Raw genomic sequence first — 27,590 nt, 5'->3', positions numbered from 1 at the left:
CTGTGCAAATGCCGTGTGACATAAAATATTGCAACAACCGCTATTTTATTCCCTAGGATCTCTGCTAAAAATAAATATATATAATTTTTGGGGGGGGTCTAAGTGATTTTCTGGCAGAAAATACAGGATTTTTACTTGTAAGCAACAAGTGTCAGAAAAGATTTAGTCTTTAAATGGTTAAACTGAGAACTTCTACACACTGAGGGCCGGTTCACACAGCGAGGCGCGGCGAGGCGTCTCCGACTTACCTCGCCGCGACCTGCGGGGAGCTCAGCGGCGACTTGCAGAGGACTTCTGTATAGAAGTCAATGCAAGTCGCCCCCGAAGTCGCCCCGAAGTAGTACAGGAACCTTTTTTCTGAGTCGGAGCGACTCGAGTCGCTCCTCTCAGAACGGTTCCATAGTACTGAATGGGGGCGACTTGCGGGAGCGAGGCGAGGCGAGCCGTGTCGCCTCGCCTCGCTGTGTGAACCGGCCCTGAGATGACTTCATTCATTCATAAGTGTAAACATTGTATCATTTAGTTCTTTTCTTGGCAGCCTGCCCAGAGAGGAGGAAAGTGTTGCTATGACGACTCAGGCAACTCACACTGACTTCTTACAGAAGTCATTTCAAAGTTCCGCTGTAGTTCTAAATCGGCTTTTTATCAGCACAATCGGCCGATGCCGATTATTTAAAAAACGGCAAATATCGGCCGATATATCGGCCGGCCGATATATCGGTCGACCTCTAATTTTGACAGTTTGGGAAAGGGGACACCAAGCGCAAAGGTTTTGGGGGTCAAATCAGTCTGTAGGTCCAGGATACTGGTCAAGAGGCGTTGGACCTCTTTCCAAAAGGGGACTATACGGGGGCACTGCCAAAAAATGTGTAGGAGGGTGCCCTTGTGCTCCAGGCATCGCCAGCATCTATCAGGTGTGGAAGGGTAGATGGCGTGAAGAACGTCCGGGGTCATGTAGCAAAAGTATAAGATTTTGTATGCATTTTCCCGGTATAGTGTACATATGGAGCTTTTGGATGCCTGTGACCATATCGCCCGCCTTTGCTCCTCCGTGAACACCTCACCCAGCGCCTCCTCCCATTTGAACATGTATACATGTTTGCCTTTAGAACCCATAGGGAATGCATTCATTATTTTGTAAATATTAGAGATCATCCCTCTCTGGGCTGTGCCTGCTAGAATAACGTTTTCAAATGAGGTATTTGGAAAGAAACGCAGGCCGGAGGAGATGGTCTGGGCAAAGTGACGGATTTGCAAATAACTGTAGAATCCCTGACTGGGGAGGTCGAATATGCATTGGAGGTCAAGGTAGGGCAGTAGTATCCTCGATCTGGGGTCCACCAGGGCCCCCAGGTGATAGAGGTTCCGGGAAGACCAGGGGTGTGACATCTGATGGGATAAGCTATCTGGCACCTGGGGATTGCATATAAAGGAAGTCGGGAGCGATTTATCCGAGGTCAAGCCAAACACTTTAGAGAGCTTACGCCATAGGCGTTGCAGGTGGGACATGGATCCCAGTAATCGAGACTGGGGGATCAATGTCGCCGCACTCCAGAGCATACTGTTAGGGTGAGTCGGGTCCAACCATAACTTCTCGATTTCCGTCCAGTGGTTATAAGATCTTTGGGTAAACCAGGAAGCAACCGCACGGAGTTGGGCCGCTTGGCAGTACTTAACTAGATCAGGGAACGCTAAACCCCCATCTGATCGGGAGGCAGTCATGACAAATCGAGGTATTCTGTGGCGTTTGTAGTTCCACGTGAATTGAAGCAGGTCTGTTTTGTAGTCTTTTCAGGTGTGAGGAAGATATGAGGAGGGTCTGGAAGAGGTAGAGGAGCTTCGGGAGAACTGTCATTTTCACGGATGCTATTCTACCGAGGAGAGAAACTTGGTGTTTCCGCCATTGTGAGATTAGTTGCCTAATATCTCCATAAAGGGGTGGGTAGTTTGCTTGGTATAGGGAGGTGAAAGTTGGGGTGATGTTTATCCCCAGGTATCTCAGGGAGGTAGATTTCCAGTTGTAGGGAAAATTGGATCGTAGATGGTCCACCTCCAGGGGCGGGATGTTAACTGGAAGGGCCTCCGACTTTGAAGCATTTGTAGCCCGATAGGGCACTATAACGATCCAGCTCCATATGTAAATTGGGCAAGGATATCCTGGGTTGGGTCAGGGTGAGGATAACCTCGTCCGCAAATAACGAGATCTTAAATTCCCTGCCCCGAACCGGGATGCCCCTAATAGCATGGTTCCGTCTAATGGACGCCGCCAGGGTCTCTATACAGAGAGCAGACAATAAGGGTGACAGAGGGCATCCCTGACGTGTGCCATTGGAGATAGAAAAGGTCAAAGAGGTGGCGAAGGGGGTCTTTACTTGAGAGGATGGGTTGGAGTAAAGATGACGTATGGCCCGCAAAAAAGATCCCCCTATCCCTATGTGGGTCAACGTGGCGAACAAGAAGGGCCACCCCAATCTATCAAAGGCCTTCTCCGTGTCCAGACTCGGGAGCAAGGACGGCACACTCTCCCTATTCGCCACGTCGATCAGATCTATTACCCTCCTAGTGTTATCCCCAGCCTGGCGGAGAGGGACAAAACCCACCTGGTCTTTGTGAATAAGGGAGGGAAGGACCATGTTTAAACGCAGAGATAGCAGTTTTGTGAAGATTTTCAAGTCTGCGTTCAGGAGCGCTATGGGCCTATAATTGGCACAAAGGCTGGGGTCCTTATCTGGTTTAGGGATCAGGGTAAGGAAGGAACATTGCATATCCGAGGGGACAAGGGTGTTCTGTAAGAAAGTGTAAAAAAATCTACTCGTGTGCAGGAGTAGGAGGGGTAGAAATGCTTTATAATCTTCGTAGGCCAGGCCATCTGGACCCGGGGATTTGTGTGCTGGGAGGGACTTAATAGTCAGTTCTACCTCTTCTTCCGTGATTGGCATATTCAAAGAGGCTAGGTCTGACTCTCGAATATGAGGGATGCCACTGTCTGATGGGTATTGCCGCATACGATGTGAGAGCTCGGCCGGTAGGGGGTTGCTGGGGATATCAGGGCTATTATATAGCTCCGCATAGAAGCCCGCAAACGTGTCAACTACATCTTTGGGGTGGGAGACAACCTTTTATTGAGTTTATTTTTGATCTGGTGTGGAGCGGACAGGAGGGCTTTGTCTCTAAGTTTCCTTGCTAAGAGAGACCGCCTTATTGCCCCTATCATAGTACGTCTGTTTGATCCGCAGAAGAGCTTTTTCTACCCGGCAGAGTGCCAAGTCTCCGCGCGCCGTACGCAGGTTTGGGATTTTTCTGAAGAGTGGCAGGGACTGAGAGGTTTGTAATTTCTGTTCTAACTGTCTGAGCTCCTTCTCTGTGTTTAATTTGGTGGCTGCGACGTCCCTCTTCATGGCTGATGAAAGTGCCATACATTTACCTCGTATGACCGCTTTGTGGGCCTCTCACAAGGTGGGGAGGGTAACGTCTGGTGTCATATTTTCTGTAAAATAGTGGTTCAGGGTCGAAACTAATTCCGATTGGGAGGGTAGGTGTTGTAGAAGGAAGGTGTTCAGTTTCCAATTATAGGGCTCAGCTACCGGGGAGCCCAATTCCAGGGTAAGCACGATCGGGGCGTGATCCGACCATGAAATCGGTAGGATAAAAGCACTACGTGTCGCTCTCAATGTAGCGTTATTGGTAAAGAAGTAATCGATGCGGGAGTGCATCTGGTGGGGGGCTGAGTAGTACGTATATTGCCGATCCCCTGGGTGGAGGGCTCGCCAGGCATCAAAGTACATAACGTCGGGTGTCAAGAGTTTCGAGTCCCTGAGGGCCTTGATCCAAGGCACACGGGTGGTCGCCACTAGGCGGTCCGCCGCAGCTGAATGAGCTAGATTAAAGTCTCTGCCCACTACCAGATATCCATGATCGGCTTTGAAGAGATGTGAGAAGACTCTGGAGAGAAAGCTATACTGATGGATGTTTGGAGCATACAGAGTACACAGGGTAATCGGTTGCGACTGCCACGTACCCTTAAGTATTGGGAAGCCGCCCCCCCCCCCCCCCCGAGGGTCGCTGTAGTGGTCAATATAAGTAAACGGTGCTCCATGTCAGATCAGGTTAGCCACTCCTGCTCTCTTATGGGACCCCGAGGATAGATATGCAAGCGGAAAGTGTCTGGAAGCGAAGGCAAAGGATCCCCCTTTGTCAAAATGCGTCTCCTGAACTAGGACAATATCTGCTCCTGACTGTTTAAATTCCCTTAGCGCCAGATGCCGTTTCCTGTTTGAATTTAAGCCATGAACATTCAGGGATAGAATCTTAGCCATCAGTCAAGTCATGTGGGGGGGGGGGTATTACCCGATAGCGACGTCCAGTGATGACCGCCAGGAGCGGCCCAGGTTGTCTGCTGCGGTGTCCCAATACTCGCGGGTCCGGGCTGGCGGCTTGTCTGCAGGCTGCGGACCGGGGAGGGGGCCCGTGATGGCGCAGTAGAGGATGGAGGATCCGCCGGCCGGGAGCTCCGTCGCCAAAAAGAAGGAATGGAGGTCCGTAGCGGAGCCCGGCGGGACAGTGGAGGGTCCCCTGGAGGTAGATGAGCGGGTAGCCCTGGATCTACCCATCAGATGGCGGCGGATGGTCCCCGTGGATGCCGTTTTTAGCAGAGGCTGGCGGGAGAGCGAGGGAGTTAGGCTTCCATCAAGGTCGGCTTCCGGTCACGCCCAGGTCCAAACATTTTTATCATTTTCTTCACACAAATGGTGTTATCTTTTTGATGGTATTTAATCTCAAGTTTTTTTTTTTTTTATTGCTAAATAAATAAACGTAAAAAAAGCCAAAAACTTTGAGGGAAAAAAAAAACACGGTTTTCTTAGTTTTCGGTTTTAAAATTTGGAAAATAAATCTTTCTTCATAAATTTAGCGCAAAATGTATTCTGCTACATTTCTTTGGTGAAAATAACCCAAATCAGTGTGTATTTAGTCTGTAGGAAAGTTAGTGTGTGTGTGTGTATATGTGTGTGTATATGTATATGTGTATATATATATATATATATATATATATATATATATATATATATATATATATATATATATATATATACATATACATATACATATACATATACATATACATATACATATACATATACATATACATATATATATATATATATATATATATATATATATATATATATATATATATATATATATATATATACATACATTAAAAAGATCAGTCTTGATGGCCTATTATTTCTTGAGGCACCAAAACACCAGGACAGTATGAATACCCCATATGACCTTTTTGGAAAGTAGACAGTCTGAGGTATTTAGTAAGATGCATGACATGTTTTTTGGAATTGTAACTTTTTTTTTTTTTTTTTTTTTTTTGTCACGTTTTTTGGAAAAAGAAGAAAAATTCACACAGTGGGAAACACAGCCGAAAGGCATCATATGATGTCCTCCCAGAACAATAGGGTTCCCGCCTGTCTCATTTTACATTGGTGTGGGCAGGAAGCAGTTATGGGATTGGACACCAGGATAACCTATAGATTACTTGTGGTGAGAAATTCACTATACAAGCAACGCTTCTTGGAGATTTGTTTTTAGTTTTAAATTGATTTATTTATTGTTCACGTATACACTCTGAGCATATATTTTTACACAGCATATATACCGTATTTATCGGCGTATAACACACACTAGAGGTCGGCCGATATTTGCCGTTTTTTAGTTAATCGGCATCGGCCGATTGAGCTGATAAAAAAAGGCTGATTTTAGAACAACGTGACTTGGAAATGACTTCTGTAATAGAAATCAGTGTAAGTTGCCTGAGTCTTCATAGAAATGACTTTCCTCCTCTCTGGGCAGTCTGCCAAGAAAAGAGCAAAAAGATACAATGTTTACACTTGAATGAATGAACTTAACTCTGTGTGTAGAGTTCTCAGTTTAACCATTTAAAGACTAAATCTTTTCTGACACTTGTTGCTTACAAGTAAGTCCTGAATTTTCTGCTAGAAAATCGCTTAGACCCCCAAAATATATTTAACCCCTTCCCGCCGAGCGTACGCAGATCTGCGTACTCGGCTTCCGGGGGGTATACCGGGATGATGCCCGCACCTGCAGGCATCATCCCGGTGCCGTTTTGTTCAGCGGGCGATTGGCTTTCCAGCCATAACAACCGATGCGGCTAAAAGCCGCTCGGCTGTTATGCCGGAGGAGCGGGAGGGGACGTCCCCCCCTCCCGCCGCCTCTCGCCGCTGTTACCGGTGCTCCCGCTCGATCGGGAGCACCGATCAGTGGTCCGACGCCTCCGGCTGCTGCGGAGGAACTGGAACGAAGCCGTAATCGGCTTCGTTCCAGTCTCCTCATCGTAAACACGGAAGCGTCGTCATGACGTCACTTCCCGTTTACTCGGCTGCCAATGGCGCCGGTTTTAAAAAAATATCCGGTATTCAGAATCGCCGTTTTCGGCGATCTGAATACATTGAAGTGTAAAGGAGGGGTGGGGGGTCTTTTAGACCCCCGATCCATCCATAAAGAGTACCTGTCACCACCTATTACTGTCACAAGGGATGTTTACATTCCTTGTGACAGCAATAAAAGTGATCAAATTTTATTTATTTTTTTTAAAACAATTTAGTCATTTTAAAATAAATAAAATTAATAAAAAAATTTAAAAAAAAAATTTTCAAAGCGCCCGCCGTCCCCGCGAGCTCGCGAAGCAAAGAAACCGCATACGGAAGTCGCGCCCGCGTATGTAAACGGTGTTCAAATCACACATGTAAGGTATCGCCGCGATCGTCAGAGCGAGAGCAATAATTCTAGCAGTAGACCTCCTCTGTAACGCTAACCTGGTAACCATAAATTTTTTTTAAAGCGTCGCCTATTGAGATTTTTAGGTACCGTACTTTGTCGTCAATCTACAAGTGCGCGCAATTATAAAGTGTGACATGTTTGGTATCTATTTACTCGGCGTAACATTATCTTTCACATTACGCAAAAAAATTGGGCTAATTTTACTGTTTTTTGTTTTGTTTTGTTTTTTATTCATGAAAGTGTCCCTTTTCCCAAAAAGTTGCGTTTAAAACACCACTGCGCAAATACCGTGTGACATAAAATATTGCAACAATCGCCGTTTTATTCTCTAGAGCCTCTGCTAAAAAAAAATATATAATGTTTGGGGGTTCCAAGTAATTTTCTAAAAAAAAAATATGGATTTTAACTTGTAAACACCAAATTCCAAAAATAGGCTTAGTCATGAAAGGGTTAAATATTATTATTATTATTATTATTAAAATTTTATATATATATATATATATATATAATATATTTTTAGCAGAGACCCTAGGGCAGTGATGGCGAACCTTGGCACCCCAGATGTTTTGGAACTACATTTTCCATGATGCTTCACTACACTGCAGAGTGCAAGAGCATCATGGGAAATGTAGTTCCAAAACATCTGGGGTGCCAAGGTTCGCCATCACTGCCCTAGGGAATAAAATAGCGGTTGTTGCAACATTTTATGTCACACGGCATTTACGCAGAGGTCTTTCAAATGCATTTTTTTGGGGGGAAAAAATTACACTAAATGATTTAAAAAAAAAAAAAAAAAAAAAAACCAACAGTAAAGTTAGCCCATTTTTTTTATTTATTTATTTATTTATTTTTTTTTTTTTTTCGTACAAAAGTTTTGACTACCTGTTTTTATTTTATAAGCTGCTTTCACACTGGAGCGGGCAGACGTTGATGGTAAAATGCTGCTAGTTTTAGCAGCGCTTTACCATCATTTTAGCGGTGCTATTCGGCTGCTAGTGGCGCATATAACCCAGCTAGCGGCCAAAGAAGAGGCTAAATGCGCCTGTGAAGCACCGCTGCTAAATCGCATTGCATGCGCTTCAGTAGTGGTGCCCATTAATATCAATGGGCAGGAGTGGTGGAGGAGTGGTATACACCACTCCAAACGTGCTGCTTGCAGGACTTTTTTTTAACGTCCTGCCAGCGCATCGCCTCAGTGTGAAAGCACTCTGTCTTTCACACAGACTGCAGGGGAGCCGTTTTGCAGGCCCCTTACAGGCACTATTTTTAGCCTAAAAGCGCCTAAAAAAAAAAAAAACGCCCCAGTGGGAAAGGTGTCTGTTAGGTTTTATGAGATGAAGGGGGATTAAAAAAAAAAAAATCGGCCTAACATATCGGCCCAAAAAATCGGTATCATATATCGGCCATCGGCCGCCATGATTTCTAAATATCGGCATCGGCCAGAGAAAAACACATATCGGTCGACCTCTAACACACACATTTATTTTAAAAAGGGGAAGTTTCAGGGAAAAAAATTAAATTTTAAATGAGGCACTTTGAAGCAAAATAAGGGTCAGTGCCCATCTGCAGCTCCACCATTGCCATTAATGCCCATCTGCAGCCTAGAGGGGACATGGGCGGGACGAGTGCTGACCGATTATACAGTGACTCTATGATAGACAGAACAGTGGTCCAATGGCGGCCCAGAAGACGGGACTTCCTATTACAGAGTCCACCAAGTAAACGTGAGATTCTCGCTGTATGTAATCTGATGGCGCTCGTCCCGCCCCCTCCGGGGCAGCTAAAATTGAAGTATTGGCGTATAACATGTACACGCTATTTGTACCCGATTTTCAGGGTGAAAAGGTGCATGTTATACACCAATAAATGATTACTGAGTGATCAAAGACTGCTGATCGCCTAGTTCTCAGCCTTCAGTAAGCAGAAAGCCAGTGACAGTCACTGGCTTTCTGCTCTACCCTTTCAGCGCTTACTGGAGCGCCGAGCTGTGGAGGGGGCGGTAGCCACTGGTTCAGGCTTCTGGGTGGATCCCAACATTAAAGTTGGGATCTCTTCAGAGTCTGGATCAGCTGAGTACGGGTCACATGAGTGCAGAACAAAGTGTACTCCTGTGATCCCTAGAAGAAGTAGGGCCAAACAAGCTTTGGCCCTACTTCTACTTTAGCTGCTTGAACTCTGACCAGGCCATTTTCTGATTTTAGACACTGCTTTACTTGCTGACAATTGCGTAGTTCTGCAAAACACACACACACACAAATAGAGCTTTCTTTTGGTGGTATTTGATCATCGTTGTTCGTTTTTTTTATTTTATTTTTATTTTTTTTTGTTTTTGTTTTTTGCGCTATAAATATACAGTATTTCTTTCTGCTATAAACCTATCCAGAAAAAAAAATGTAAAAAAAATCTAAACTCTTAATATATTTTGGCCAACATATATTCTGCTACATATCTTTGGTAAAAAAAAATCCCAGTAAGTGTATATTGATTAGAATTTTTATTATTATTTTTTAAATATATACTAGTAATGGCGGTGATAAGCAACTTCTAGTTCGACTGCACACAATCTGACATGAACTGACACTTTGTGGGAACTAACTGCCACCAGTGCCATTATTATAGTTATCAGTGCTAATAATATGCACTCGCTGTACTAATGACGCTCGGCAGGAAGGGGCTAATACCTTGGGCGATCAAGGTGTTAAATATATGCCTAGCAAGTATTTGTGTGTACAGCTTTTACTGGGGATCTAGTTTTCATTCCCTGCTTGGCAGGGAATGAAAACCGAGTAGATCCCGTGTTCACTGAACACAGCTCTGAGCTGTTTATACTCGGAGCTGTGTTCTGTGATACTCTGAGCCAATTGCGGGGTGCCGGTGATCAATGGCCGGAACCCTGTGATTGGCATGTGCTGTGACAAATCACAGCACGGGGTGGGCATGCATGCACCCCCTCCCTGGACTTCTGCACAGCCGGCCTGCACTGTCACAGTATATATAGAGTGCGCAGTCGGCAAGCAGTTAAAAGCCTTTGTCAGCAGCACAGGATGGCAACACAGGATTTATTTTATTTTTTTAATGACATAAATGTCAGCCATATCCAGGTAGTTTTTGTTAAATTACTAATTACTGGACAGCTCTAAATTTCCAAAAAGAGCAAAATTATTATTATTTATTATTTTTTGTGCACTTATTAAATACATATAATAAAGCACAAATTTTTATATGTAACGGACCAATCGATGGCAAACAAGAACTTTGTTAGATTTACAAACACTTTAGGACATGGGTGGTTAACCTGTTGCCCTCCAACTGTTGGGGAACTAAAAGTCTAATGAAGCATTGCAAGGCTGAACAGTTACACGCATGACTCATAGTTACATAGGTGAGGTTGAAAAAAGACACAAGTCCATCAAATCCAACCTATGTGTGTGATTATATGTCAGTATTACATTGTATATCCCTGTATGTTGTGGTTGTTCAGGTGCTTATCTAATAGTTTATTGAAACTATTAATGCCACCCGACTGAGACCACCGTCTGTGGAAGGGAATTCTACATCCTTGCCACTCTTACAGTAAAGAACCCTCTATGTAGTTTAAGGTTAAACCTCTTTTCTTTTAATTTTATGAGTGGCAATAAGTCTTGTTAAACACCCTTCTGCAAAAAAAGTTTTATCCCTGGTGGGGTCACCAGTATGGTATTTGTATATTGAAATCCTATCCCCTCTCAAGCATCTCTTCTCCAGAGAGAATAAGTTCAGTGCTCTCAATCTTTCCTCATGACTTTAATCCTCCCAAAGGCACAGGCATGATGGGACTTCTAGGTCTGCAACAGCTGAAGGGCCACAGGTTGAGCACCCATGCTTTTAAGATGTATGCTGTCCACGTATGTTCCATGTAACTGATACAAATTATAGGTTTTGCCTGGAATTGATCCTTTGTGTTTACCAACAAAGGTAATCATTTAAACTTTAAACTCTCTCCCTGCTATAGAAAAACAAGAAATTCAACTAACTTCAAGCTGCGTCAGAATGATAATAATCTTGACATATCAAACTGGGGATGAAAAGTTTAAAGCAGAGTTACACCCATTTAAAAGTCATAAGCTACAAAAAGTATAGCTGCTGACTTTTAATAATCAGAGACTCGCCTGTCCCACAGTGATGCGGATGAATGAAGCCCCGCTCCTCTCTGCGGCAACGGCATTGTAACTGTGGGCGCCCAACTGTGGCTTCATAGCCAAGCACGCATTGTGCATGCGCAAATCACGCTGTGAATGGCTGAGCAATCTTCTGGACCTGTGGCGTGTCCCAGAAGATTGCAGGGATGGAGGGGGAGAAGGTGAACTTCCTTCCAGCTCCGCGGAGCCCCAGGAGGAAGTGGGAGCTTGGTGCCTCTAGAAAGAGGGTATCCACTCCCCCCCCCCCCCCCCCCCCAAAAAAAAGACATACCAAATGGGGCATGTCAGGGGTCACCATCACTTAAAGTGGAAGTTCCATTTTTGGATGGAACGCTGCTTTAACCACTTAAGGACTGTGTCACATCAATATACGTCGGCAGAATGGTACGGCTGGGCATATCAATGTACGGGTACGTTGCCTTTAAGACTCATTGTGGGCGCCCGCAAGCAACGCGAGTGTGACCACGGGTCCTGCGGACCCCATGACTGCTGGGAGTCCCGCGATCGTCTCACAGAGGAAGAACGGGGAAATGCTGATGTAAACAAGCATTTCCCCGTTTTTCCTAGTGACAAGACACTGATCACAGCTCCCTGTGATTGGGAGCAGTGACCAGTGTCGTGTCGCATGTATCCCATTCCCCCCATAGTTAGAACACATCCCTGGGACACACTTAATCCCTTCAGTGCCCCCTGTTGGTTAACCCCTTCACTGTCGGCGTCATATTTACAGTAATCGGTGCAATCGCTGTATAAATGACAATGGTCCCAAAATGGCATCAAAAGTGTCCGCTGTGTCCACCATAATGTTGCAGTCATGATAAAAATTGCTGATTGCCGCCATTACTAGTAATAAATAAAATAAATTTATAAAAATGCAATAAAACTATCCCCTATTTTGCAGACGCGATAACTTTTTTTTGCGCAAACCAGTCAAATGCTAATTGCAATTTTTAAAAAAAAATTTTTTTTGTTACCAAAAATATGTAGGAGAATATGTATTGGCCTAAACTGAGGAATAAAATCCTTTTTTATATATATTTTTTTGGGATATTCATTATAGCAAAAAGTTAAAAATATTGCTTTCTCTTTTTTTCTTTTATTTTTTTTTTATTTTTTTTTCTTTAACCACTTGCTTACTGGGCACTTAAACACCCTTCCTGACCAGACCAATTTTCAGCTTTTGGTGCTCTCACACTTTGAATGACAATTACTCAGTCATGCAACACTGTACCCAAATGAATTTTGTGTCCTTTTTTTCCCCACAAATAGAGCTTTCTTTTGGTGGTATTTGATCACCTCTGGGGTTTTTATTTTTTGCGCTATAAATGAAAAAAGACCGAAAATTTTGAAAAAAAAACGCATATTTCTTTGTTTCTGTGATAAAATTTTGCAAATTATAATTTTTTTTTTTCATAAATTTTGGCCACAATTTATACTGCTACATATCTTTGGTAAAAATAACCCAAATTAGTGGATATTATTTGGTCTTTGTGAAAGTTAGAGAGTCTACAAGCTGTGGTAAGAATCGCACAAAATTGATCACATCTGATGTACTGGTGGCCTATCTCATTTCTTGCGACCCGAACAAGTCAGGAAAGTACAAATACCCCCCAAATGACCCCTTTTTCGAAAGTAGACATTCCAAGGTATTTACTAAGATGCATGGTGAGGTTTTTGATGTTGTCATCTTTTTCCCACAACTCTTTGCAAAATGAAGATTTTTTTTTTTTTCTCACAAAATTTTCAATGTAATAGGTTATTTCTCTCACATGGCATGTGTATACCACAAATGACACCCCAAAATACGTTCTGCTACTCCTTCTGAGTATTACGATACCAAATGTGTGAGACTTTTATACAGCCTGGCCACATACAGAGGCCCAATATTGAAATAGCACCATCAGGCGTTCTAGGAGCATAAATTACACATTTCATTTCTCAACCACCTATTACATTTTTGAAGGCCCTGGAGCACCAGAACAATGGAAATGCCCACAAAGTGACCCCATTTTGGAAAGCTAACACCCCAACGTATAATCTGAGGCATAATGAGTCATTTGAATGGTTCATTTTTTTTCCAGAAGTTTTGGGAAAATGTGGAAAAAAAATTAAAACGCATTTTTTTTACGCAAAGTTGTCCATTTATAAGATATTTCCAACACATAGCATGTACATAGCAAAAATGACACCCCAAAATACGTTCTACTACTCCTCCTGAGTATAACGATACCAAATGTGTGGGACTTTTACACAGCCTGACCACATACAGAGGCCCAATATTGAAATAGCACCATCAGGCGTTCTAGGAGCATAAATTACACATCTTATTTCTCAACCACCTATTACAGTTTTGAAGGCCCTGGAGCACCAGGACAATGGAAATGCCCACAAAGTGACCCCACGTGGCACTGGAGGCAGATGGGGCTGGCTATTTGCTCTGGCAAATGGGGCTGGCAGATGGCACTGCGGCTGGCAGATGGCGCTGGCAGGTGGCACTAGCAAGTGGCACTGGCGGCACTGGCACTGGTGGTGGCAGGTGACACTGGCAGGTGGCACTGGGGCTAACGGATGGCGCTGGCTGACGGCACTGGGGCTGACGGCACTGGGGCTGACGGATGGCACTGGCACTGGCGGGCGGCACTGGGGCTGACGGGCGGCACTGGGGCTGGCAGGTGGCACTGGCACTACTGGCAGACGGCGCTGGCAGGTGGCACTGGCACTACTGGTAGACGGCACTGGGCTGACGGCAGGCGCTGGCAGGTGGCGCTGGCAGGTGGCACTGGGCTGACGGCAGGCACTGGCAGGTGGCACTGGCGCTGGCAGGTGGCACTGGCACTACTGGCAGACGGCACTGGGCTGACGGCAGGCACTGGCGCTGGCAGGTGGCACTGGCACTACTGGCAGATGGCACTGGCACTACTGGCAGATGGCACTGGGGCTGACAGATGGCACTGCGGCTGACACTGGGGCTGACACACAGATCGCTCTCCCTCCTCACACGCTGTCTCTGTGTGAGGAGGGAGAGACACGGCAATGGGAGATGATCTCATATGTTTACATATGAGATCATCTCCCATTGGCAGCTGCGATCGCGCTGTGAAAGGCTGCTTTGATTGGCCGTTCACGGCGATCTGTATTTGCCTGTCTCCGGGAGACACGGCGAATACAATACATCCGCGATGCGCGCCCCCGGTGGCGCGCATTGCGGAAGTAAACACCAGGCCATCCAGGGACGGCCAGGCGAAGGAACCCGCGCGCTCTAAGGCCGTCATTCGGCTATAGGGCGGGCGGGAGGAGGTTAATTGGCGCTTTTTTTTTTTTTTTGTTTATAGTGCAAAAAATTTAAAACCGCAGAGGTGATCAAATGCCACCAAAAGAGAGCTCTATTTGTGGGGAAAAAAGGACGTCCATTTGTTTGGGAACCACGTTGCACAACTGCGCAATTGTCAGTTAAAGTGGCGCAGTGCCGAATCGCAAAAACTGCTCTGGTCTTTGGGCAGCCAAATGGTCTGGGGCTGAAGTGGTTAAACGTGAACTAGCACACCAGTTTCAACCATTTCAGTTTTGTCTGTTGTCCGCAACTTGGCAACAGAAGACTTGACATCAGATTCTCTGCCCCACCCCGGACTTGCATTCACTCGCTTCCAGTTATAGTAGTATTATCACAAGGAAAAAAAATACAAAAATTAGATTAGACACACAAGACATCAGTGATATCTGAACAAGCTGGCCAGTTTTCTACACCCTGTTATACAAGATATTGTGATTTCTTTCTGTATTTCCTATACAGTAAAACCTTGGATTGTGAGCATAATTTGTTCCGGAAACATGCCTGTCATCCAAAGTGCTCTTATATCAAATCAAATTTCCCCATAAGAAATCATGTTAACGCAGATGACTCCTTCCCCAACCATTTATTCACATACAAATGATTACAGCAATAAAAAATACAGTATAAAGTGTACTGTAAAAATAAAACAAATTAACCTGCACGTTTTAGGAGCTACAGAGTATAGAAGAGGGGTAGTTCACATTGCTGTGACCTGAAAGTCAGCAAGACCTTGCCAGGCAACTTCAGGGAATACCTGGGTAATCTTCCTGTAATGTCAGATTCAAATCGCATTAACTAAGATGAGGATCTGACTTTGAGGCAACTTCCATTAAAGTCTGGTCACAAGTCCAATAGAAGTCGCCTTGTAGTACAGGAACCTTTTCTAAAGTCGGAGCAACTTCAGTAGTGCTAATTAAGCAGAGTTCCACTCATTGTAGGAACTTTCTCTCTATTGTACGCCCTTAGCGCATCCTTTTCTAAAAGCATTTATTTTATTTTTTTTACAACATGGAAATACCTGGCCCTGGCTATATGGTTTCAGTTTTGAGAAGGCTTGATAACTGGTGTGTGTTTGTTTTGTTTTGTTTTTTCTTTGCTCTGCATATTTTTTTATGCAATGGTGATAACCTACGGCTAACCTCATGACACCCTGGGTTGGGTAGTAGTTAAAGTAGTTTTACCAGAGTTTTTTTTTTTTTTTGCTAATAATTATTTGACTGTTTGTTTCCTTTCTCCTGTTCCTTAATATTTTAATTCCAGTTTTATTTTTTATTTTTATTTCATTTTGAAACCACGCTATCAGATCAGGTAAATGCAGTGAGATTTATACTTTTGAAAAACTATTACCTGAAGTTTTCCAGGAATCAGCTAAGGCAACTTAGCTGATTGGCGCATAAATTATATTAAGTTCCTTGAGTGTTTTCAGATGCGAGTTTAAAACATTTTTTTTTGGGGGGGGGGGATACCTGGTTTCTGCATTTGCAGAATGCTGAACATATTTGTAATCCATGGGTGCGATCACCCGCCATGGTTGCCAGCACATGGTACAAAAAGTTACTGAAAGGCAGGTTTTTAGCACAAGTGTCCCTTCCAGCTGGGGTTGGGCAAACCTACATGCATCTCCAGTTTATGCAACTTCCTCCAGCACGAACTTGATTCTTGATCTCGCTCTCAGGACCAACTAGCAATTAATATGCAGGACCTGGCTCAGCCAAGCCCAAAACAATTGCCCTTTACAGGCACCTATGGTGTAGCAAGAAATAGGTAGTCCTAGTGCTAGCTGTCCACTTGGCTACTGAGCAAAGCCCTTCTGGCTGTAGCTGCCTCTCTCCACTACCTGTGACACCACAGTCCACTCAACTGGCACTGCAACCATCCCATACTGCACTCTCCCAGTCCTCTCAGGCGTGCCTCCCCAGTCCTCCTATGTCACTCACCAGCCCTCCTGGCTGTGACCTGTTCCTCCCCCCTGGAAACTTGCTTTGCAGTGCTCTCCTGCTGTCCTCTCCTTGCTCCTGTGCCTCCTGTCCATCCACGACATTTCCTTGGGTTATGAGAAGGTCCTGTCCACACCAAACCCAGGCCCAGGTTCAAGACAGCCTAGCACTCCATCTCCAGCTTCCACCCGAACTACCACTCCCTCAGCTGGGCTGACCCTGAATATTTGAGGAAGCCTGCCCCCTGCCAATCCTGGTTGGGGATTGATCAGGGCTCCTCAGAATACTCCAGGCAGCTTCACCTCTCCTCTCCTCTCTCCTCCTTCCTTTCCAGAAGATTCCAGCATGTTCTTGAAAGAAGTGGGAGGTCTCAGTGATGCTGCCTAAGTCACTCCCAACCCAGATCAAAACAAACAGACTTGGCTGCCAGCCAAACCTGAAATTTACCTACACTGCAGAACACTAAAGGGTGCTACAGTTGTTGAGTTACACCCAAAACAAAAATGTTATATTATACAGCTTGCCAATTCCTAAATGTTGGTTGCATTAGTTTTGCTTTTTTTAGTCCTTTTTCTTGTTTTCACCTGGTGATCCAGCCAGCAACACACTTCCTGTTCTAGTTTGGCTCCTCTATGGAGGAGCACTGGAGTCTCCCTTAGACAACAGCCCCATCTGCAGAGGGTAGTGACTAACAAATTAAGCCTAACTCTAGCTTTCTTTTGGGAAAACATTTTTAACTATGGGCACATTTACACTAGGTACGGTGTAAATTCGCTGCAGATCTGCACCGCATCTAAATTGCAACCTGGTCATCAGAACTGATTGCGGAGTGTATGTTGACGACACACCGCAATCAGTTTGCAAAACGCAGCATGAATTGCAGAATCTGCGTTCTGATTCCGGTGCGGACAAAAAAGGGTTCTGGTCCAAATGCGATACAAATTCAGTCATACAGTTTGTATGGCTGAATTTGCATCGCACAGACATCGCATGTGATCTGCACAGCAATGTAGTGCAAATCGCATGCCACGTCTAGCATCGCACTAGAGTGAACCGGCCCTAAATGAAAAAAAAACTGACCATTGTAAGCACCCCTGTCTGTGTTGCATGTTTGTCCCAACCCTTTGACTTCCACTTTTGCTGCACATCTTGATCTGCAAGGCCAGGTTCACGCTGAGCTGCGGGAATGAAGCCGTGCGAGTTCAGCTGAACTTACACGATTTCACTCCCGCATGTCAGTCCTGATTTTGGCCACAATTTCAGAGACATCTGTGCAGAAATCTGGACTGACTTTTTTTAAACTATTTAAAAAAAAAAAAAGGGTGCGGCGCCACAAATGCAGCATTTCACCGATTCGGATGGTGCCATTGCCGCTGATTTGACACGTCAAATTGTACCAATGTGAACCAGGACTCAAAGGAAGTAAAAGAATAACAGCAGGATCAACAGGTAAAAAGACTGCATCAGGTCATTTTGATTTTTCCCTTTAGTACCATTTTAATGTGTCACCGCATGTAAACTTGTCAGATAGAAAAGCCTATGTCCAAGTATAAATACCCCATCCAGATCTATATTTTATGGGGAAAAAAAAGTAGCTTCAGCAGGCTGAAGTCAATTTTGTGTAAGTTCTGAAGCAGGATAGCAGGGAATTCAAAACGGCACCTGGAGTGTAATTGCAGCCTGTTTTGTATCAAAATGTTCACTGCTGTTTTCTGACCTATCCCAAGGTCATTATGAATATGGGATATTTTATATTTACTGAGGCAAGGGGAAGTGTTTTTGTTTTTTTTATTTTTTTTTATTTTTTTTTTGCCTTGTCTGAGGAAAAAAAAGTGCAGTTGCAATACATGTGGTGTGTGTTTTCATGATTGTTTTGCTCATTAAATCTTATTTTACTCTCTTCTAGGTTATCATTTGTTTTGGGATATCCTTACTCCTACATCGCTATGTAGGTTTTTCTGTGGTGGCCTTGCTAGTGGAAATTAACTCCATTTTTCTACATCTGAGACAGATCCTTCTCATGGCCAACCAGCTGAAAACCACTCTCTACCGACTTAACAGCTTACTGAACCTGGGCACATATGTCATCTTCAGAATCCTCACTCTGGCGTGGATGACAAGGTGGTTGGTTCTAAACCGAGAGAACATTCCACTTCTCATCTATACTATTGGTAGTGTTGGAATGGCCATCATGACTCTGATGAACATTGTACTTTTCTACCGACTCCTTCGAAGCGATTTCCTGAAGTCAACCCGTGACTTGCCAAGTGATAAGGATAAATAATTATTTTATTTCTAGCCTAATTATCAAACTTCAGGGGGCTTTTTGACCAATTCAACCTCCTGCCAGATGACACTTGTGATGGAAGCATACATAATTTCAGTACTGGAGAACAGCTTCCTCCAGTATTCATACAACGCCACTGCACTCTAGCCTCTGAGAAAACCTAATGGCTAGTCGTTTTTTTTAAAGAATGAGCTCCCCAGTCAAATTGTTATTCATTCTGTTAAGCACTTATTGGGGCCTTTGAAAGTTGTGTTCCAGAATCTGTATTTATAATGCTTCCAATGCTTTTATGCAAAATTGCTTAGCCACCAGTATTTTTTAGCAGTAATGCTAATAATGTAACAACAATGACCAGTCTTCCTCATTTGTTCAAGGCTTATGAAAATTTAATTTTGTGGATGGGAAATATGACCAGCCAAATCCTTTTCGTAATACATATTTAAATGCTTGTAATGGTAATGATACTCTGCTGTGGAAGTAAGGACCGATCCCCTGCAGCATGTGCCTTTTTACTGCTCTATAAAATGAAATATTTTGCATATAGACACAAACACACACTGTACGCCCTTTTTGTATCTATACTACAGGCATCAATTTTGTGGATTTAAAGTGGATGTAAACTCACTCTCATCCTTTCTAAATTACTGCCATAGTGGTTATCTATAAGGATATACATGCCTCCTGGATGTATCCTTACCTGTGAAAAGTCTCCCCTCTGTCTGTTATGAGACCCAAAAAACTGCAGATTCTGTGGGTGGGACTATTGTCCTGAGCTCAGTGGGTGGAGTCGTGATATCAGTAGACTCCCCACTGAGCTCTACACTCCCTTTGTCAACATGCATTTTCTCCTGTGTATTTCTTACACTGAATTCTGCTATGATCACTAACATCCAGTCAAAACCCAGAAAAGTCACTACATGACCTCAGCATGCCCAATCATGCTGAGTTGTGAAGCAGCCAATCCTGGGAGAGCTGGAGAAGAAAGGAGGAGGGAATCTGAAGTGCACAGAACTGCATATCTCATGCACAAGCCTGAGAGAGGCAATCACCTGTCACTCACAGCAAGGGGGAAGAACTGACTCCTATTTCTTTGTGTGTAGTTTTTATCTTACTGAAAAAAAGATAAGATGACTGCTCAGAGCAGGATTAACTCTTTGTGACAAGACTGGGCACAGATGACATGAAATCCTATACTTTACAAGGTGCAAGCTTTAATTAAAAAATAAAAGGGTGTTTTACATCCACGTTAATTAGTTGACACGATTGCAGCCTAATGATTAGATATGAAAAGTACATAAACAAAAATGGCTGCCTCTCCTGTGAATAAATGTTTAGAAAAAAGTTTGGACACTATAAAGAGTTTATCACTTTCAAATACAGTGGACTTCTGCCCTTTTTTTGTGGAGTAAAATGAACAGTCCCACCCCCTCACACGGAGGTCTATCATTTCTAGATTTCGTTTGCAGGACAAAACTGGTACTGCAGATCATCAAATGTAGTCCTATTCCATGAGTGCTACCTTAAAACAATAAATGGATTTTAAAAGGATGGTTATTGCTTATGAGGCACTTATGAGGGCTGGACTCCTTTGCTCCTATTTACTGCACAGAAAGAGGTCTGAAATGTTACCTTTTTAGTGAAAGTGGACTGGAAATCCCTTTTGTACAGATTTATAATGCTTAGTGATGTCAAGAACTGAAACAATATATTACATTTTCTTATAGGATGTTCACTACGAAGGCGGATAAGGCTGCTTTAAACTGAGATATATATATATATATTTTTTTTTTTTTTTTTTTTTGTAGCGTTGCATTCCAGGGTTTATGGCTACTGTTTAAACACACATTTTACATATAGGTTTACCATGTGAAGCACTTATGCAGATTTCAGAAAAGTTGACTTAGATCCTACCTCTTTGTTATGGTGCTAGGAATTTTAGCTTCCTCTTGTTAACTGGCAAGCTGAGAGGGTATGAAACTTTAGCAAGTTTTTCCTCTCTGCAACATTTGCCATTCTACATGCCAACGGTATGCTGCTTTCCTCACAACACTACCTCACAAGCTCTTCTCGGAGGTCCAGAGGAATCTCTGGTGCTTTGCATTTTACTGAAATGTTTGTTCCAGTGGAAAGAAAAAAAAAATCAGACCGTCATCTCATTTCTAGTCTTCTTTCTTCTCTAGACTTCTAACAATTGCTCTCTTATGTGATCAGATTTTGGGACTGAAGTACTAGCCTGGATGTCTCTCTGTTACACTTACATGGAAGAGTTGGTGCCACCCGTCAAATTGTGTATTGCTTAACCACTTCCCGACCAACTCGCGTAAATGTATACATTGGCAGCCCTGGCAAAACGACGTACAGGTACGTTGGCTCCTTTAAGAGCCTTAGCATGGCGGGGGACCCAATGCACGTGGCTGGCGGTCGCGATGACTGCCGGTCACCCGCGATCGCGGGTACGAGAGACAGAACGGGGATCTGTGTGTAAACACACAAATCCCGGTTCTGTCAGGAGAGAAGAGACAGATCGTATGTTCCTAACTAATGGGAACAGCGATAGGTCTCCTCATCCCAGAATCTCCCATCACACCACAGAACACACACTGAGGGAACACATTTAACCCCTTGATTGCCCCTTAGTGTTAACCCCTTCCCTGCCCGTGACATTTATACAGTAATCAGTGGCTATTAGCTCTGATCGCTGTATAAATGTTAATGGTCCCAAACAAATGTCCAATCTGTCTGCCGCAATGTCGCAGTCACGATAAAAATCGCTGATTGCCGCCATTACTAGTAAAATAATTAAAAAAAAAAGTGCCATAAATTTATCCCCTATTCTGTACATGCTATAACTTTTGCGCAAACCAATCAATATACACTTATTGTGTTTTTTTTTGTTTTTTTTTTTGTACAAGAATATTTATTGGCCTAAACTGATGAAGAAATTTGTTTTAAAAAATTTTTGGAGGATATTTATTATAGCAAAAACTAAAAATGTTTACATTTTTTTCAAAATTGTTGCTTTTTTTTTGTTTATAGCACGAAAAATAGAAACCGCAGAGGTGATCAAGTACCACCAAAAGAAAACTCTATTTGTGGGGGGGGGGGACGACATCAATTTTGTTTGGGTACCATGTGGCACGACCGCTTAATTGTCAAAGCGATGCAATGCCGTATCGCTAAAAATAACAGGAAGGGGCAAATCTTTCTGGGGCTGAAGTGGTTAAATTGCAAAGCATCGCAGCTGTGGCAGTGTCTACTGCTCTGAGGGGCACCATGTCTGCTTGTAGGTTGGAGGTAAAAACACAGACCAACCACCTGTTTTTAATGCCACCTGGTGGCCTGTGAGAATGGAGCTTTAGGCCTCTTTCACACTGACGTCCCATTCAGGCCCGCCTGTCAGTTTTTCAGGCGGACCTGAACGGGTGCTCCATAGAGGTCTATGGAGCGTCGGATGTCAGCGGTGACATGTCCGCTGACATCCGACCCGCTCCGATCCGAAAAAGTGTAACGGAGGAAAAAGCTATTTTTCCATCCGTCTGCGGATCGGATCGGGTGACGACGGGCACTGCGGTCCGTCGTCATCCGATCTCCCATAGGGGAGAGCGGCGCTGTGACAGGTCCGTCCCTGCGCAGTGTGCAGAGACGGAGCTGTCATCTCCCTGCTCAGCGGGGATCGGCGGAGTGATCCCCGCTGAGCAAACGGACATCCACGGGGCGGATCAGAACTGATCCGCCCCGTGTGAAAGGACCCTAAATGTTTTTTGCTTCTCTGTATGGCTTGCATAGCTTAATACTGCTGAGTAGTATAGAGGATGTGTTTTCTGTGAAAGCACTGAATTTTATAGCAGCTGATCCTCTAGAAGGCAACCAAAAGATTCATGAAGGTCTTTGCTTATAATCTGGTATGTCCAAATGGAGCAATAGAGATGATGACTTGTTCCACAAAATAAGTGCTAAAAGATGTATTGTACAGTTAAAATAACAAGCAGTTATTCATCAAAATGGTGTAGAGCCCACTTTATAAAGTTACATTGTTAATTTAGAGCTCCCCACCATAACTCCTGGCTTTGATCTAGCCTACCTTGGAATCTTACCCCTACAGTTACAAGGCTAGTCCTACTCTTCTGTTGAATTCTGCATAGTATAAAATAAGCTAATATCTAGTAGGAGGGCCTTCATAATAGCTGTAATAGATAACCTGGGAATGCACAGATATTACTAGTGGAAGAAATTTGTGATTAATTACTAGTATCTACTTTGGGTATATTTACAAATTAGTGACTGTGACTTTCATTACACATTAAATAGAGGTGAATCATTCGCTTCCATTTGAGACTGGCACCAGGGAGATTTGGCTGCAGTGAATGTTCGGTAAATGTCAGATTAACTGCTATACATATGCCTCTAAATGTATTTCTATAAAATGCTCATTTTAATTCTCTAAATTTTAATAACTTTTTCAAATCCCCTGCAGGTAGTAATATTAAGTGTGCTAATGGATAAGTTTACGTGTGTGTGTGTGTGTGTGTGTGTGTGTGTGTGTGTGTGTGTGTGTGTGTGTGTATATATATATATATATATATATATATATATATATATATATATATATATATATATATATATATATATATGTATATATAAATTTGTGTTTTTTTTTTTTTGTTTTTTTTTTGTGTGTATATATGTATGTATGTATTTTGTATACACACACTTAACAGTGTTCCACTATGTACAGAGGACATGGATACTGCCCCCTGTCCCCTATCGGGTGTTCGGAAGAAACGGACAGGACTTCCTGTCAGTTTCCATCCAATCCTCTGGACAGATGGGGATTACATCCCCATCCGTCGGTTTTTAGTGGTCCGCATCATGAAAGGGGCCTAAACCATTCCCAAATGAAGTGCTTACAGGGATACAAATGCTCCAATGATTTGTGTTACTTGCACTTGTTTTTGTTTCCTGGTAAATGCTCTGATGTCAAACATGTGCTACAATTCACTGTTGTCACATAGCAACAGTATGCATCTAAGCAACTCCCATCTTGTACTATTTATTGGTAGGCCATCTAGGTGTGCACTGTTTACTTCTGATAAGCCTTCTGTCCATTACTAGCACTATATTTTAGCCTGCATTATGATGTACGGTGTAAAAAATAAATAAAAAATTATACAGGAAATGTATATGGAAACCACAAGACTGACAAGTCATTCATACACTCAGAGCAAATTAGTTAACTCTCCAGTACAGAATGGCTATTTAGTTCAACTTTTTACATTTAATTTCTGTATATTTAATTTGTATGATTAAGTGCCATAAATTAACGCACAAAACTTGCAACAGCAAAAAAATACACTTAGCCTTATGTTTTCTAAAGGAAGAGCTACAGTGGGGGAAATAATTATTTGATCCCCTGCAGATTTTGTACATTTGTCCATTTACAAGGAAATGAGGGTTCTATCATTTTTTATCATGGGAGTATTTTTTTAAATGATGGAGACAGAAGATCAACCAAAAATCCAGGAAAAAAAAAAACACCTAAAACAAATGGTATAAATTAAGTTGCAGTTCAGTGAGTAAAATAAGTATTTGATCCCCAAGAAAAACATGACTTGGTACTTGGTGGAGAAACCCTTGTTTATAAAGCACAGAATTAAGATGTTTCTTGTAGTTGGTGACCAGGTTTGGACACATCTCAGGAGGAATTTTAGTCCACTCTTCTTTACAGATCTTCTCTAAATCCATGAGGTTTCTTGGCTGTCGCTTGGCAACTCAGCTCCCTCCCTAAATTTTTCTATAGGCTAAAGGTCTGGAGACTGACTAGACCAGTCCAGGACATTAATGTGTGTCTTCTTGAGTCACACTTTTTTTTTTTTTTCCTTGGCAATATGTTTTGGGTCATTGTCATGCTGGAAGATCCATCAACGACCCATATTCAGTGTTCTGGCTGAGCGAAGAATGTTCTCTTCCATGATTTTATAATACATGGCCCCATCTATTGGCCCCTCAATGCAGCAAAGTCAGCCTGTACCTTTTTTAGCAGAGAAAAAGCCCCAAAACATGTTTTCACCTCCCATGCTTGACTGTAAGGATGGTGTTCTTAGAGTCATAGTCCAGCATTTTTCTTCCTCCAAATGGATGGGGCCATGTATTGTAAAATCTTGGATGAGAACCTTCTCCCCTCAGCCAGAACACTGAAGATGTGTCATAGATGGGTCTTTCAGCATGACAATGACCCAAGATATACCACCAAGGCAAGAAAGGAGTTGATCAAGAAGAAGCACGTTAAGGTTACGGTTTGGCCTAGCCAATCTCCAAACCGTAATCTTATAGAAAATGTATGGAGGGAGCTGAAGCTTAGAGTTGCCAAGTGAAAGCCAAGAAACCTTTAAAGAATTTAGAGAAGATCTGTAAAAAAAGAATGGAGAGGTGCAAACCTGGTAACCAATTAAAGTAAAAGTCTTGCCTCTGTGCTTGTCAACAAGGGTTGCTCCACCAATTACCATGTCATGTTTTGCTTGGGGATCACTGTAAAAATTATAGACCCTTCATTTCTTTGTAAGGGGGCAAACTTACAAAATCTGCAGGGGAATGAATACATTTTTCCCACTGTATATGCTTTGCATATTTCAGGACTTGTACAAATAACAGAGCTTGCTTCTCAGGATTTCAGAGCCTCCAATGGTGAACATACAATGACTCCACTAGAATCCGTCTTTTGTGGACATCATGAACACTAAGCTTGAGAACAATATAATTTGGAGAAATTTCTTAGGGCAGGTGCACACAGACACTTCAAATTATTATGCTGTAGAGCACTCCTTTAAGTGTACACATCAGAACTCCATTTCTTTAGCAATGGCAGTGCAATGCATAAAAAAAAAAAAATAATAATAATTCTACCTAATAAAAGGCCCCCATGTCAATGAACGACTCCGATTCTGCCACACATGTAGAATTGTCGAGCTAGCATAAAAGTAGGTGTGAGAGTGCCCTCTGCTGACAAATAGTGGGACTGGGTCCTGCCCTTGGCTATGAGAGGAGTGTAGGTGTGTGGAGTCTGAAAAGGGTTTTATTTGTTATTAGTGAAGCCTAAAATATGTTTTATCAAAGTATAATAAAAGGCAAAACCTTTGCTAAAAAACTTTCATATTTTGCCTTTTCTTATACTTTGATAAAACATTTCTCCTGTTCACCACAGTCACAGGGAGAGGAAGTGAGGGCCAATCTGGAGTGGCCACCAGACAGGAAAGGTGAAATCTTCCATTATCTAAAATAATAAAACCGTTGAGGCTCTCAATATTCTTTAACAAATGCATATTTTGAACGCTGACACCTTATTCTGCGCATTGTTTTTGCAAACCTGTAATGATCCATATCTTATGGATGTTAACATTTTTATATATATATATATATATATAAAATACTTGGAGCCTTTAGTTTGACACTTCGTTTGGGAGGCCTTTAACTGTCTTCTGAAAATGTGACTGTGCAAGCTTTCAGAACACTGAGAGCCCTTTGTCAGGCTTTTTCAGTCCTGATGGATATTAGAGAAAATTCAGGATATAGTTACCATGCAGGTATTTACACACTGTAAATTTTTAATATAATAATTTTATTTATTGTTACCACAAAAAAATTATCTCTGGAAAATCGCATTTTACATGTTGTGGTTTTTTTTTTTTTCTCCCTTGCTTTTGCACTATACATTACATTTATACATTTTACATTATAATGTGACAGCATGCTCAGGCTCTAGATGAGATGGTCCCCTTGCTCTTCTTTTTTTATTTAATTTTTTTTTTATTTAAAATAGTCAGTGGCAAGTGTTTTAGTTTTTGATACTTGCTCTGTTCTTTTACTATGGAGACTCACTACCAGTCATTAACACTTACCCTGTGCAGGCAGCTATATTGTTGTTTGTCTGTTTTAAAAAAGTACAAAAAAAAATGAGGTTGCGAGCAGTGTTCTAAATATGGATCAAATATATATATATTGTACTGTAATTTTAATTAGTAATTTTGGCAATGTGTCTTAAAATATTTGAATATCGTTTTACATTTAATTTTGTGCATATTAAATATAATTTGAGATGCCCTGTTTGGTGTTTTATTTTTTTTTTTTTTTTTATTCTTGTGCAATGTTATATATTAGTCACTTTAAATGTACGATTGTTAAATATAAAATGCTTACACTGAAATTTATAATGGCTTCCGTTGGTATAAAATAGAAAAAAATTCTGAGAGGCAATGGGGGCTCACAGTCCCTCTCTGAAGATATCTGTGAAGGTTCTCATTGGTCCAGGTCATGGTATAGCTAATAGTAGTTAGCCACATTCAATTAATTTATTATGTTCTGTTGGAGATTTCGTAGCTTACCAAGTTACTTCTTCTGTCCCAGTGAGTGTCGGGAAGATACCTGAGCATTTATTTCCTCACCTTTAAAGCAGAGTTCCAGCCTGGGGAAAAAATTAAAAGTCAGCAGCTAAAAATACTGTAGCTGCTGACTTTTAATATAGACACTTGCCTATCCTGGAATCCTCCGATATCGGCACCCCAAGCCGATCTGTCCATCGGCTCCGGGTGCAGGCGTCAGCATCCTTACTAAGGTAAACAGGCTTGCGGCTTCACTGCCTATTTCTTACTGCACATGCGCGAGTCTCGCTGCACTTTCTGAATGGTCCCGCTGTCCTCCTGGGACCTTTATTCCGCTGTCTTCTGGGTACAAAGATTGCTGCGATCTTATGGGAAGTGAGAGGGGATACCTGGTTTTGACAGGTATCCACACTCCCCTCCACCTATCAGTGCTGCCTATCAATGCCCATTACTGCTGTCAATCAGTTCCCATCAGTTCAGCTTATCAGTGCACATCAGTAAAGGTGAAAAATGACTTGGCTGCATAGCTCCACCCAGGGGGCAGTCCTTCTGACTATAACCCCTCAGCCTGCTTCCTGCAGCTCAGTTTTTTTTCTGCCTAGTGAAGAAGGACCTAGGCTCCCTGAAGGGACCATTGGTCCAGGGGATTTTTGGATTTTTCTGCAAGATTTTGAT

General features: G+C 42.7%; 1 protein-coding gene across 1 annotated transcript in view; it reads left to right on the top strand.

The window, feature by feature from the left end:
- Positions 1–26,633, top strand: part of TLCD2 (TLC domain containing 2) — a 77,748-nt gene extending 51,115 nt beyond the window's left edge. The window contains exon 4 of the mRNA XM_077480562.1: positions 18,163–26,633. Coding sequence (XP_077336688.1) covers positions 18,163–18,540 — 378 coding nt within the window. The 3' untranslated portion in view covers positions 18,541–26,633. The remainder of the gene's footprint in view (positions 1–18,162) is intronic.
- The last annotated feature ends 957 nt before the right edge of the window (positions 26,634–27,590 follow it).

Source organism: Lithobates pipiens, unplaced genomic scaffold (assembly GCF_037356315.1).
Source record: "Lithobates pipiens isolate NorthernLeopardFrog02 unplaced genomic scaffold, aLitPip1_a1.2 Scaffold_16, whole genome shotgun sequence".
In the NCBI taxonomy this organism is placed as follows: Eukaryota; Metazoa; Chordata; class Amphibia; order Anura; family Ranidae; genus Lithobates; species Lithobates pipiens.
This window is presented reverse-complemented; position numbering and strand designations above follow the sequence as displayed.